The 14963-nt window shown below is 37.9% G+C and overlaps 2 protein-coding genes across 3 annotated transcripts; one reads left to right on the top strand and one right to left on the bottom strand.

The window, feature by feature from the left end:
* The first annotated feature begins 67 nt into the window (after positions 1–67).
* On the top strand, positions 68–3510 carry LOC121784836 (serine/threonine protein phosphatase 2A 57 kDa regulatory subunit B' kappa isoform-like). 2 transcript variants are annotated; one of them, XR_006046843.1, is made up of 3 exons: positions 68–2000; positions 2293–2720; positions 3385–3510. XR_006046843.1 is itself a non-coding variant. In XM_042183079.1 (2 exons), exons 1-2 carry the CDS (start codon positions 885–887, stop codon positions 2629–2631), a joined length of 1455 nt encoding a protein of 484 aa, XP_042039013.1. In that variant the 5' UTR covers positions 68–884; the 3' UTR covers positions 2632–2974. The 2 variants fall into 2 exon arrangements, 1 of the variants encoding a protein (XP_042039013.1); XM_042183079.1 differs by lacking the exon at positions 3385–3510 and having other exon boundaries at positions 2293–2974.
* A 28-nt stretch (positions 3511–3538) lies between these two features.
* Positions 3539–8312, bottom strand: LOC121784835 (cyclin-A2-1-like). The gene is made up of 12 exons (XM_042183078.1): positions 8123–8312; positions 6875–7221; positions 6476–6752; positions 5988–6121; positions 5602–5694; positions 5146–5279; positions 4820–4895; positions 4505–4581; positions 4379–4412; positions 4146–4295; positions 3925–4059; positions 3539–3846 (listed from the first exon to the last, which is right to left on the bottom strand). The coding sequence occupies exons 2-12, from the start codon at positions 7175–7177 to the stop codon at positions 3793–3795; spliced, it is 1467 nt and encodes a 488-aa protein (XP_042039012.1). The 5' UTR covers positions 7178–7221; positions 8123–8312; the 3' UTR covers positions 3539–3792.
* Between the last annotated feature and the right edge of the window lie 6651 nt (positions 8313–14963).

Raw genomic sequence — 14963 nt, 5'->3', positions numbered from 1 at the left:
TTGCATCACAAAATTTGTAATAAAATGAAAAATAGGAAATATTTGATAAAAAAGAATGGACCAAAAGGCGAAATCCCATGTCGTGGTGATGGTGGATCTTCACTCTGAACCACTGTGAAAAAGCGCAAGCATCATCATTTCCATTTCTCATTTCTTTCCAATTCCCAATTTGTTTTCTTCCCTTCCATTTTGAATTCTTGAAACAAACAACCGCAAAAACAAAAATCGTGATGAAATTATTGACGACGCCCCTCTCTTTCTCAGCCCATCAATGGCAAATTTCCTAGGTTTTTGGCATCCACGAACACATACATCTTTATTGCACATATATCATAACACAATGTATATGTGTAACTGAAGATCCCAGCTTTTCCCCCATCTAAGCATAATGTGCGTTTGTGGTTTTTGCAATTTTGTCCTCCCTTTTATTTTCCCCTCTCCTCAATTTGGGGAATCCTAGGTTTTTATCTGTTGATTTCTTCGGCTTTTTTAGCCCTCGAAGGATTGATTCAGTTTTTCTCACTTTTGAATTATGGTTTCTGCTGCGGTGGGTTGTTCATTGGATTCTGGTTGGGTGCAGCTGAGGAATTCTGGGGGTGCATTGATGAATTTATAGCTTTTTTGTTAGAAATTGTGTAGAGATCTCGTATTTTTGTGTAGTTTATGCGATTGTTTTGGATATTTCTCAATTTAGGCTGGTTTTTTCTCAGGTGCCCAATTTTTTTTATCATCATTGGTTGTTATTATGTTTGTGGGTTAGGTTTTCTTTCATTCCCTACACTTTACTCCAAAATGCCTTTAATTTGAAGCACTAAAGTTTCAATCTTTTTTCCTTAGAGCTATATTCTTGAGCTTTTCCTTAGATAAATCCTCGAGAACCCAGAATGTGGAAACAAATACTTGGTAAAGTGCCTCGGAAATCCCAGAAATCAGATTCTGATTCTCCAAGAAACCCTAGCCCGGGGCTGAATTCGTCATCTGCTGGCGGCCCTGCTGCGAAAAAAGCTTCAGCCGCAGTCTTTCCGGCCTGTGTGATTGCTGGAATCAAGCCGTTGCTAGCCTTCAAGGACGTTCCGAGCTCGGAGAAGATGAATCTTTTCATAAGTAAGCTGAGCCTCTGCTGTGTAGTGTTTGATTTCACTGATCCCATGAAGAATGTTCAAGAAAAGGAGCTTAAACGAGCCACATTGCTCGAGCTGCTTGATTTTGTATCACAGAGCCCCCCAAAATTCACAGAGCCCGCGATTTTAGCTTCTTGCAAGATGTGCTCAGTTAACTTGTTTCGTGTTTTCCCACCTAGTACTCGGTCTAGTAGCTCGAGTTCAGGTGAGAATGACAATGATGACGAGCCAACATTTGATCTGGCCTGGTCACACTTACAGATAGTGTATGATTTCCTGCTCAAGTTTGTGACTTCACCCTCTTTGGAAACCAAAGTCGCCAAGAAGTATATCAATTGCACCTTTATTCTGAGAATCATTGACTTGTTTGATTCAGAGGATCCCCGGGAAAGGGACTGTTTGAAGGCGATTCTTCATAGGGTATATGGGAAGTTTATGGTTCATCGGCCGTTTATAAGGAAGTGTATGAACAGTGTGTTCTACAGATTCGTGTTTGAGACGGAGAAACATAATGGTATTGCAGAGTTGTTAGAGATTTTTGGGAGTGTGATCACCGGATTCGCTCTGCCTCTAAAGGAGGAACACAAGATCTTTCTTTCAAGGGTACTGATTCCTCTGCACAAGCCAAAGTCACTGGCGGTTTACTTTCAGCAGCTGTCATATTGTGTGAGCCAGTTTATTGAGAAGGAGCCGAAGCTGGCTGGTTGTGTGATTAAGGGGCTTTTGAAATATTGGCCCGTCACGAATAGCCAGAAGGAGGTGATGTTTTTGGGTCAGTTGGAGGAGATTCTTGAAATAATTAACATGGCCGAGTTTCAAAAGGTCATGGTTCCTCTGTTTTGGCGTCTTGGGCACTGCATTAATAGCTACCATTTTCAGGTAAATGGTTTCCTTCGTTGGCTTTTGGAGTCTAGTTCAACTTGTTACACGATATCGATTGTTTTGTTTGGTGTAGTTACTTATGCTTAATACTATTTGTTTCTAGTGCAACTCTTTAATTTGTGTAGACTCATAGGACAAGTTTGCAGGAATGGTTGTTTTGATCGAGATATGTTTTTGCTGGTCGGTGTATTTCACACGACGTTGTTTGCTCCTGAACCCTCATTTATTTTCTTGAGAGCTTCTCTATTTTAGCAAGGCTCGTCTTTATACATCAATGGTGACTATGCAGGTAGCCGAAAGGGCTCTTTTCCTGTGGAACAACGATCAAGTCGTGAACCTAATCGCGCACAACCGGCAACTCATTGTGCCAATAGTGTTCCCAGCTCTGGAAAGAAACGCTGAGCACCACTGGAACCAGGCTGTCCTGAACTTGACTCTAAACGTGAAACGGATGCTGGCAGAGATGGACGACGCGTTGATTGTGGCCTGCATTGCAAATTACAAGGAAGACCAAGCGCGCAAAAAGTCAGAGGTGGAGAGACGTAAGGAAGTGTGGGAGCGTCTGGAGAATGCCGCGAGTCTCCTGCCGGTGACGGGTAGGACTGCAGTTCTGGTAAGCTTGGTGTAGAGTGGGAGTTGATGATTCTGCATTCCTTGGGGGTTTTTGTGGTGGGGGAAACCGGAAGGAGCCGTGTCGGAATCGCCTCCGTTGGCATGGTAAGGACGCCCAGCCTATTGTTACAAACCCTAATCAGAATCTGCTGTTTCAATGTTTAAATGGCTATTTCTCTTCCCCAGAAAGGGCATGGGAAGGGTCTCTGCCTTGGTTCATATTTTTGCTGAACTAACTGTTGTTTGTTAGTCATTTTCTTTTCACTTTGTTTCTTGTTTTCCTACCTTTTTTGGCCAACTTAATTATAATTATTATCTTGTATATCTCTCAACTCATCTATAACCTCTCTTTCATACAACCCATCTCCAAAATTATTAAAATCGATGCCCATTTATGAGACAGACCTGTTGCAAAAAAACAGTTAAATTGAATTTAAACTCTAAATCATATAGTAATGAATAATTGATGAACAAATTTTTATTTCAAACTAGTAATAGTACTAAATTCATTTTCTCCTCGAATCTTGTACTTATATAGTGAATATAATGAAAAATATGTACTAGTATTCAACCTTAAATATCCAAGACCTGTATGAAAAAAATCAGTGGAGGTTTATATTATTTGATGTAACATGGATTGGAGTCTTGGACTATGAAATTTCAGGAGATGAAATGGGTTAGATTTAGTGCAAAGATTGCCCCAATTCAAATTCATAAACCCAAAGATCACACCACCACCAATCCTAAAATTTTAAAATTTTCTTTGCAGAAGTCTGGAGATGAGAGAGAAGTCAAATTTATTAGGAATAACTTACCACCATTGATGTAATGACGAAGATGTTGATCGACAGATTCAAGAAGCAAGAAGATACAGTTAAGTTGTTTTTTAGCTAAGTTACGATAATCCTCACAACCAACTCAAAAAAAAAATAGATGAGAGACATTATGTGCTTTTATAAATAGCAGTAGCTCCACATTACATTCATGCCGTTACAAAAGCCTTTCTGGAAACACCAGAGCTGATTGGTTTACAAAATCAATGGGTGGGATTAACAGATGCTGCAAGATGTACAAGTAAAGAATGGGGACGGCGTCCATTTATCTGCTGGGGGTGAGGCTGGTCTTCACCAAGTCAGCTGGTTGCAGTAAATATTATCAGTAGACGAGGCTGTTATGCTTAGAATTGCAACTCAACAGATTTTAGTGACCGCAGAGTAGAGACACATTTGAACTGTCACAAACAACATGTTAGATGAATGCGAACTGCAACTTAACTTGTTTGTGGATGGAAGGATTCTGTCTTATTTACCTTAGGTTGCTTGTACTTTTCACGGATGGAGTTGAGCATGCTTCCTTTTGTGTTTAGCTGCAAGTCTTGCAATTCTAGAACTGTGTTTTTCAGCTCTGAAGCTTTGTGCCTCGTGTAGTGCTCCAGAGTCGGGTTCTGCAAGATGTGATTTTATTGGTTTTTGATAGTTGAACTCGAAAATGGGAGGAATGAGAGGATTGAGTGGCGTTAGGAATACGAACCCATGGATTTTCCGACTGATCCAGAGTCCATCTAGCTAGGAATATGGCAGAGGCAGCGGTTAGGGATGGAAGGTATTTGAGGAAACCGTACTCGATGAGAGTTAGTTCTGCTAAGTAATTTGCCAGGAATTCCAGCTCTACAGAAGGAACCTGAGAAATGGGAGCAGTTTCGTCAAGCTGAAGTAACTTCTTTCGATAGAAACTAACAACTACTTCAGAGGCTTTTTATCTACCTTATAACAAGCTTGTGCTGCTTGAATAAACCTCCTTCAGTTAACAAGCACATGAAAATTTAAAGACAGTCAGCTCTCAGTGTGAAAGTAAAACAAGTAAAGATTGCTGAGTTAAGCCGTGCATACCTGAGGAACTTCTTCGGAGTGGGCACGGATATTTGGAATCTCAAGAGGTTCAGAACTCGGCTTTCCATTTTCACCACCTGTCAATGCACATCTACAATTTTAGCATACGCAGAATGAGAGATTTTGTAAGTTGAAACTTGAAATTAGAATAGATTAGGACTGCTATGCTGTTGTCAAATTTTGGTACAAGAGCATCATCTTGCCTATTTTTAAAGGAAGCGCCAAGATAAAACTAACAATAGAGAAAACGATTCAACAGCCTCTTCTGCATCAGTATGCAAGATGGAAATGGTTATTTTAAGGAGAAATGAGCACCTCTTCCTTTTTGTAGGTGTTGTCGGTGATAAAGCAAAATTCATCCACGCGAGGTGCACAAATTTCTTCGTACTTCCTACAGGATAATCAGCAGTAAATATATCAGTATACAAAGTTGACAAAACATGAGAACAAAATCTCCTGACTTACTAAACTCACTATCTTGATATAATTGAAGAAAACTGATCTAATGACCACCAACACTTTTTAACATGAATGGTGCCTAGAAAAGAAAATGAAATATGGTTGCATGTAACAAAAAACAAACCATAAGTTTGTTGTGTGTTTTTTTCCTTAAAGTAAATATAAAACGGTGAACAACTTACGATGCAATTAGCATGCATGTTACACCAAGAAGCTGCAACTTTTGCTTCTCAATGTAATTCTCAGACAGGTATCTATCTATAAGATTTACAGTGAGGTAGAGAGTATCAGGAACCAGCGCATATTCTTCCGAAACCTGAGAAAGAGGAAGTATACATAAAATGACTTGGAAGTGAAAAAAAAGGGAAAAAAAGGGGAAAAAAGGAAGAAAAAAAAAACTCTGAAAATGACTTTTGTTTCCCTCACTAAATTGTTTGATATGAGACTCTCCTTATCTTTGCCTAAGACTACAAAAGGGATTGATGTATTAAATCTGGTTGTATATTCTGTGAAATTGAAATAAACATCTAACCGATCCTACATAGAGTTCATACGCGAAAATCTTAATTAAGTCAAAGGAGAGATGGTGGTAGTATATATAGATAAGAGCTCAGTTGGTATAAGAGTAAGCAAACTACCTCAACAAGCCAATCAATCAAAATACCCCGCATGCCTTTGGTGATGTCCAGCTGCAGCTTTTCCATGTAATCTGGTGAAGGCTTTCGATCAACCTGGAAGAAGAACGGACATAATTAATAATGGATAAGAAGTTTCTCAATCAATCCTAATTACAAGAAAATATTTTATACACCATCCACATCATGAAGAGTTTAAACTTTTGAAAGAACCAGAGATGAATCAAGCACATAATCCATCCTAATCGACAATTAAATGGACTGTGAAAGTGAAACTTGTGGAAGCAATATCACCAAGGCCTCTGATAATCCCATGCTGAGCCACCCACAAATTCAGACAATAGCAGAAACAAATTAAGGCTTATAACATTTAGTCAATCTGCACAAACCTGTCTTGCAAATAAACTAGTATATATATCAGCTGCATAGAGGCTACACATCTGCGGATCCCTGTGTCTTGAATCTATATCAATAACTCCCCTTTCTTCCAAGCTCTCCTCTTTTATGCAAAGCACACCTTCGTCTGCATGGTCAGCCAAAAAATGTCAAATTTGCACATTATGGTAAGTATTGAGCACCATAATGAATACATAGAATTCCATGGGTATAAATGATCAAACTACTTAAACAGCTGCAGTTTCAGCTAACTTTATATTCAGTTATTTTAGTTTGATCTTCTCCAAGTGCCTTGCTTCAAGAATCTCTTGAGTATTGAATGTAAGTACCCAATCTCTTGGCATGTCACATACAGTACTGTTGTCAAAAAGTTTCCCAAAAATATCGACATGTTTAATTTGTTGTAAATTACAATATACTAGGTTTTAGTTAACATTCCAGAATCCAGAGTTGAATTGAGAATCTAGGTACAGAATCTAACCTCTATCAGATGGACCCCATGGTGGAAAAATTTTGATGTCTATCTTCAAAGGAACCAAATCTGCTGCAGCTGACACTTCTTCCTTTGTAATTTCAGTTGGTTCAGTTGGCAAGTCTACAGCAGGACAAACATCCTGGGATCGCTCCGCTTTTACCTCGTGTATCTCATCCACTATGTTTTCAACTTTAACTTCCACACCCTCGGATTTTTTAACCAAACAAGCAGGTTCCACCTTTCCCTTCTTCTGTAAAGATCCTTTCCTGTCCTGCCTAATAGGCTGATAATGTCCAATGCAATGACTTATGAGACAGTATTCCACAAATATTGATCGAAGAATGGAGAAGAAAATGACAAAGTGAAATATGAGAGGTGGAGAACCTCCGGTGGTATCATTCTCACCTGACCTTTCACTGCATTAATGCAGTTTATGTACACTTTTCCACAGTTGACATTTGTTACATCCTTAAGAACAGCCCTTTTCTTGTGTGGGCGACAAGCGGCCAAACTCTCTGCTGGTTTGTCAGGTGCAGCTCTTTTCAAGCTTGCTCGTGAGACCCGTTTGTCATCTTGTTTTGCTGAAGGATATAGTGGTGGCAATCCACTTGATGAGCCTAATAATTTCGCTCGTGCTCTTGTGACTCTTGCAGTAGGCTCCCCAAGATTGGATGACCTATTCTCGTCATTCATGACTGCATGCTTCATTGAATAAGAGTCTCTGGAACCAAATTAGCATGCCTTCATGATTGCTGCAAGGATTAAAAATAATGCATGTTAAAAACAAGATAAATCTCCTTATAAACGTAGCCTATCAATATAAGCACAGTCCAAAATTCAAATATTTCATCAGATTAGCATTTGGTGCTTTATTCCTTTGCTAATGCCTTTTATAACTGAGCTTTTATTCAGTTCATAGCGAAATTACAATCGGCATTGAAGCAAATTAAACTCGTTTTAACTTGAAGTCACACACCTTTAATCGTTACATGCTTTAGGCACAAACCCATAAAACAAGTAAATTTACTAAATCTTGTGGTAATCGGCACCAGTGTCACATTTGTTACTGATTAGAAAGTTGATTACAAAGGCAAATGGACGCAAATTCAAACTTTACCAAAATTAAAGTCAATGTCAGTTCAAATTACAAATGAGAAAGCAAAGGCTATAAATTTTCAAAATGTTAGGGCTACTTTCTCTAATAACATATCAAATCTAAAAATACTAATTCTAATCAAATTTCAGTAGAATCTGTTCATTTCAACTAATCACTAATAATCCAGTCACATTGTGAAAATGTTTCCAAAATCTCCCCAAATATTCAAATATAACTACATTTTACAAACACAAAATGAGCTACAAAATTAGCGAAAACAAAGCTCCTCAAAGCGCAAGCTAATACCAGAAATGCAAAACCGAAAACGAGCCTCCAACTCAGATCTATGCAAAATACTTCAAAATTTCAAAATCAGAGCGAAAAAATGCTCGGAAAAAAAATGAGCAGCAACATGTTCATTTAAAAACCGAACAAGACTCATAAACACAACAACACTCACACAAAGCAAAAACATCAGCACAAAAAAAACGTAAAAATATAAATATTCACAAAAAAATGCATAAATTCCGTGAACGCCGAGAAAAACAGAGACGAACACAGAAAATCGGAGGACCAAGCTCGCTACTGCAGCTACAGAGCTTTGGAGAGCAGCGTTAGCCTCACGAATTGAGCAGATCGATCATCAAGCGAAATGCGTCGATACAGAAATTCAAAATGTATGTATAGGTTTACTGAGCTCGTTGAGTGAGTGTGGAGGAAAGGGAGAAGTGCGTGTAATGTGTGTGAGGATATTTATAATGAGGAGCGTTGTATAAGAGCGGGCTGAGGCATAGTTCAAAACCTCTTAATTTCCAAATAATATAATTCCGCTACCTCCACTCCTGATTTTTGCTACGACCACGCCCTCTCCGATTTCATGGTTTACTTTCTATTTTGAATTAACCCAATATGGTCAAATATTTAGTCCCTGAAATACCTTAACAAGAAAAACAAAGTACAAAATAAAAATGGAACTTAAGGAAAGAGGAAATAAATGGTAGGGATGTATCAATAATTAAATACGTGTACTAATGGTATGGAAGGAATGTATCACCTTTTCAATTTAGGTATGTTTGTTCTTCAATCATTTATAGGATTTGATTTATGAGTGAACTATATAAATGGTACATGATCTTTATTTTATATTATCTTTGGTACTTATAAATCACATTTTTTTGTACCTGATGCAATTTTCACCCTAAAATACCCTCTAAACAAATTCAGTTTTCCATTTGTGTTATAAAATATATTTTAAGCATTAACAAAACTAGTTCCAAAATTGATATTATAATATCTTCTCTCATTCTCCTCACTCTTTATACTATTATTATTAATTAATATTAATATTATTATTTTGATGTTATAAATTAATTATTAATTTATTTTTAATATAATTTAAATATACTTAATTATAATTATAGTTATAAGTATATTTAATTATTATAATAATATTATTATTATAATAGTAACAACTAGTAGTAATTGATAAATAATTATTATTATTTTATATTCAATTAATAATTAATCAATATAGTCTTAATCAAAATTTAAAATTTTGAATTGTATTCGTAATGATAAAGAGTTGAATATTTTTAGTTAGGTGTTTCAACCCTAAAATGAGTATAAATAATTTAATTAAAAATATTCAATTGATTTAATAACTTTAAATAATTAATTTAATTAGAGGTTTTGTTATTGATTTATATTATGAATCCAATTAGATGCATGTATAAAATACTAAAAAGAAAGAAGATAAAAGAAAAAAGAGGAAACATAAACTAAGGAGAAAAAAAAAGAAGAAAGTAAGATAAAATACTAAAAAGAAAGAAGAAAATGAAGAAAAAAGAAAGAAGAATAAACTAAAGAAGAAAAAAGAAATAAGAAATGAAGAAAAAAATCACATTTTGGTTCTATTTAATTGAAATTTCCAAAAATATCCTCCATAACAACAAAATCACAAATTTGGTACCTAGAGTTATATTTGTCAGAGCATACGCAGCGGTGATTGCTGGCACGACAACGCGCTGTCTGCCGCTGAGCAGGCTGACGTGGCGCGACGAGATTGGCCAATGGCATAGCCGTTGGCATTTTTAATTTTTTTTTAAAAATCGAATTTAATTTAAAAAATCGTTTTTAAATAAAAAATATATTTTCCACTCCCCAATAAATTATATCAGTTTTCTCCCCACTTTTAATTTATTTTTCAATTTTTTTCCCCAAAATTCACATTTTCATCTATAAATACTCCCACTTCCACACAAAAAAATTTCCACCACACTACACAATTTTTATCTAAATTCTCTCATCAATTCTCAATCTTTCACTCTTACAAAAAAATGTCCGGCTTCGGTGATCACCCCTCCGACTCCCGCGGTTGGAACCACGAATGGTTCGACTCACAACCATTTCCTAGCCCGAAAACGCAATTCTCGGCCCCTCCTCAAACCCAAGGTTCTCAAGTTCCGGGTGGCTACCGGCCTTACCCGGTGGACGACCAAGATGCCTCCGATGGGTGATACGGGTGGGCACCCGAACCCGGATCGGGAGGGAGCGGCGGCTCTCAAACTCCTCTTACTCCTACTCCTACTCCTACTCCTCGTGGTGTCCGCACCCCGTACAATCCGGCGGAGATGGATCAGTTATTCAAAGCCTATTTGATTATCTCCGAAGATCCGGAGTTGGCACGAACCAAAGCGGGGATAGGTCTTGGTAGCGTGTCTCTCCCTGGTACAATGAAAACCGTCCGGATGGAACCATCGAGCGCAATGAGAGTATGGTGTGTAATGTCATATTCAGAGCCAACGAAGAAATCCAAAAGTTCCAGGGGTATTACATCCAGGAAGAGCGGTCGGCGGGAGCGTCAGGAGCGAGCTCGACATCATCAGTGCCGCGTTGGCGACCTACCAATCCCAACATTACAAACCGTTAAAGTACCTCAGTGCTTGGCAGAAGGTGCGCCATCATCCGAAGTATAAGGTAGGTGTATCATCCTCCTCCAGCTCCTCCAGCAAAAGGTCGAGGTCGATATCCCTATTTGACGCCGGCGAGAATGATGTGGCTAGCCAGCTTGCCAGAGCTGACTTGGGTAGCCCCGACGCCTGCCCGAGCAGTTCCCAACGTCGGCCGCAAGGAAGGAAAAAGACGACAGCCAACAGCCGTCGCGCCGCGACTCCATCCGCCCCAGCTCCCGCTCCCTTTGTGCCACCTCAACCCCCACCAACTCGTTGTGAACCCTTTTGGCTCAACTCAATTTGGCCGATAGGTTTCGGATGACTCTCGAGCAACTTGATTCACATTTGGCAATGATACGGGGTCTCCGAAAAACATTGGGGATATGGCCAGATGACTAGTCTTCCACGGGGGTATTTTTTAGCCTTTAATTATGTAATTTTTAATTTGTAGGATTTTAATTATGTATTTTTTATTTTTTTTAGGATTTTAATTATGTAATTTTTATTTTTTAGGATTTTAAGTTTGTAATTTTATTTTTTAGGATTTTAAGTTTGTAATTTTTATTCTTTAGGATTTAATTGTGTAATTTTTATATTTTAATGTATTTTTATATTATAGAAATGTTTTTAGCAATTGAAGTATTTAAATTAAATAATGGAATGGTGGGACCCTTGAGCATGTCCTTGTGGAAGAGCATGGATGTGAGTGTTGTGCTCTCGGGTAAGAGCAGGGAGTAAAAAATTAATAAAAGTGGGTCCGAGCCCACATTCAGAGCATCCACAACCGTGCTCTTGCCAGCGGCACGGTTGTGGGCCCGGGCGGTACTATTCATGTCTGCTCTCTGGTAAGAGCAAAACACCCACAACTGTGCTCTTCCGCAAGGACGAGCTCAATTAATTTAAAATTCAACTAAACAATAACATTTCCATAATATTAAAATTCATTTAAAAACCACAATAAATATTACAAATGACAAATAAAATTAAACATTACATAATTAAAATCCTAAAAATGAAAAATTACATAATTAAAATCCTAAAAATTAAAAAAACCACTACTCGTTGCCGAATTTCGCCCACATGTGGTTGATTAGGTCTTCTTGTAGTTGATTGTGGATTCGAGTATCGGGCATTGACGCATTGTGTGTCTTGTCTCGATCCCCTGGCCAACCGTCGTATGCTCGCCTCGGCGTGGGGGAGACCTTACTGTTGAGCTTCCGGCTTCATCCTCGTCGTAGAAGCTAGTCGCCCTCGGCCCTTCGTCGGCTATAATCATGTTGTGTAATATAATACACGTGAACATGATGTCGGCGATATTATTCACGTACCACAGCCGAGCCGGGGCCTTCACAATGTTGAATCGAGCTTGAAGGACCCCGAAGGCTCTTTCGACGTCCTTCCGCGCTGACTCTTGACGCTGCGCAAAAAGAACCCGTCTCGGGTCGTGCGGGTTGTGGAGCGTCTTCACGAACGTCGACCACCTTGGGTAGATACCATCGGCGAGATAGTAACCCATGCGGTATGTATTTCCGTTGATGGTGAAGTCGATCGCCGGTGCTACACCATTCATCACATCATTGAAGAGTGGTGAAGAATAGAGCACGTTCAAGTCGTTGTTGGATCCGGCAACGCCGAAATATGCATGCCAAATCCATAGGCGATAGTCGGCGACCGCCTCAAGGATAAGTGTTGGGCCGCCACCTTTGTGACCGCTTAAGTGTTGCCCCCTCCAAGCAGTCGGGCAATTCTTCCACCTCCAATGCATGCAGTCAATGCTGCCAAGCATTCCGGGAAAGCCATGGACTGATTCGTGAAGAAGAAGCAACCGTTGGCAATCATCGGTGGTGGGTGCCCGAAGGAATTCATCTCCAAAAGCAGAACGAAAGCCCTCGCAAAAATTCTTTAAACAAAGGATTCCAGTGGACTCACCGATATGCAAATACTCGTCGAAGATGTCGGCCGTTTGCCCAGTAGCGAGTTGTCGGATGGCACACGTACACTTCTGCAACGCCGTGATACTTTGTCGGCCGGCTGCATCTACACATGTTTGAAAGTATTCAACACGTGCGGACAATGTGTTGACAATTCGCATGAACAAGCGCTTTGACATGCGAAAATGGCGCCTGAAGTAATCTGCCAAAAACCGCGGATGGCCGGCAAAGTAGTCGGCAACGAGCCTTTCGTGGGCTCCCTCCCGGTCACGATGGATGTAGTGGCGATTTGATCTAGTGCGTTGAGGAGGATGAGCGGGGGTATTCGCCGCGACATATGCTTCGTAAGCGGCACGATGTTGTTCGTAGTATTCTTGTTCTTCGCGCTCCGCTTCCGCCATGAGATGAGTGAAATCCATTTGATGTTTTGAGTGAAGGTTGAATGTGTTGATAGTTTGTATAAGAATTATGAATGAGAGATGAATTGATGTGATAAATGAGTGATGAATGTGTGTATTTATAGATGATTTTGGGAAAAAAATTTTAAAAAAAATCAAAAAATTTCAGAAAAAAAGGGAAAAAAAGCGGCCATATTTTTGGGATTTGGAAAATATTTTTTTTATTTTTTAGCATTATTTATAATTAAATACCGATTTTTTTAAAAAAATTTTAAACACAACGGCTATGCCGTTGACGAATGGGAGCGCGCCACATGTGCGTCCGCTGGCACGGACGTGCTCGATACATCGAGCAGCGCCGTGCCAGCGGCGCGAGCGCAGCGGCGGCGGATGGCGTCTGTGCCAGCGGCGCGGACGGCGGTGGCGACGGATGTGGATGCTCTCATGGGGTACCAAAAACGATATAAAATAAAGATCATGTACCATTTATGTGCGAAAGTGAAAGATTAGGTACTATTTATATAGTTCACTCTTAATTTATTTACCCTCTTCGTTCCATAAAATTTATCACTTATTTTTAATAATGTTCTGTCTCACAATTTGGTCATATTTTACTTTTATCCGGTGGAACCAATATTTTCCCATAATATATAAAAATATGACTTACATTTTACAAATTTTTTAACTTATTGTTTGAATTATTTCTTAAAACCGTGTTTGGTCAAAAATGTGACAAATGAAGTAATTTTTTAGATCAAAATGTGACAAAGGAAGTAATGTTTGGAAATGGCAGTTAGAGAAATATCTAATTCGTCATTTTTCAATTAGGATTTTTGGTTCTAAATTTCATTTAGTTTGAACACCAAAAAATATTGATTGGTTTACTATTCTAGCATGTTCTTTTTCGCTAATTGAGTGTTATTTTAAATTTTGTCCTTGTTTAGTGGGTGTTAACTTTGCATTGGATTTTATTATTGATTTTGAATGCTATTTAGAGCAATATTTTTATACTTGTTTTAGGTTTTAGGATTTATTGTTTTGTTGCTTTGTCGTTTTTACATATATGTTGAATTAGTTCTAAGGTACTTTCTCGATTTACAACTGCTCAAATCACATAGCAAACATGCGACACGAGAAGTAAAAAAATAATTATATTTAAATTTCAGCCGAATCTCTTTGAAAATGTTAGGGTTACTTTCTCGATTTACAACTGCTCAAATCACATCTTATTTAAATTTCAGTAGAATCTCTTTACATTTCGACTGTACACCCTTAATCCAGTCACATTGTGTGAAATATTTCCTAAATCTCTCCGAATCTTCGAATATAGATTTTGTATTTCGCTAATATTGTCAATTCTTCTCTTTTTAAAACACAAAAACACTACAAAACGGCTGACATTTTAGAAACACAAAATGAGCTACTCAAAGAGAAAATAAATCTTATAATAATCATTTTATAGCAATATGAGTTTTAGTGTGAAGTTGACAAAAAAAATAGATAGATAAAATGAATAAGAATGCAATCATTTTATAACAATTTTATGAAATCTCAGGTTTATATTATCCATCGGATCATAATCATATAGCAACATGATTTAATTTTTTTAACTCCATTTTCTAGTAGTTTTTGAATTTTCGAGTAGCATTTTCTAGTAGTTTATGAATTTTGGAGTGACATTTCTAATAGTTACTAGATTCTTTTGTGGGCCAATTTTTTTTCAAATGTTTGAAGGTCAATATCTCTATTCATTTCATAGAAATGGATTGATTCAAGGGGTGAGAGTGGAAGGAACTTTAGCACCATCAACAATACTTACAGTATTTTTGAATTTTATATGCTCTCAGTCTCTTATTTGAATATACTAGTATTTTTTTATGGTGTAAGTATTACTTTAGTGATTTATTTTTATCACAAAATCGACATTGTTAATCTATACTATTACTTTATTTTTTGTCATATTTTATTATATTTACATTTATTTATTACTTTTCCTATTGTATTTTTATCTCATATGAAAAAAACCGCCCCAAAGTTAACTTGAATTTCGTTTAATCAAACAGTGAATGAAATAATTAGCAAACGAGTTTTAAAAATAAATACTACTAAAAAATAATG

Source organism: Salvia splendens, chromosome 21, assembly GCF_004379255.2.
Source record: "Salvia splendens isolate huo1 chromosome 21, SspV2, whole genome shotgun sequence".
Lineage (NCBI taxonomy): Eukaryota > Viridiplantae > Streptophyta > Magnoliopsida > Lamiales > Lamiaceae > Salvia > Salvia splendens.
This window is presented reverse-complemented; position numbering and strand designations above follow the sequence as displayed.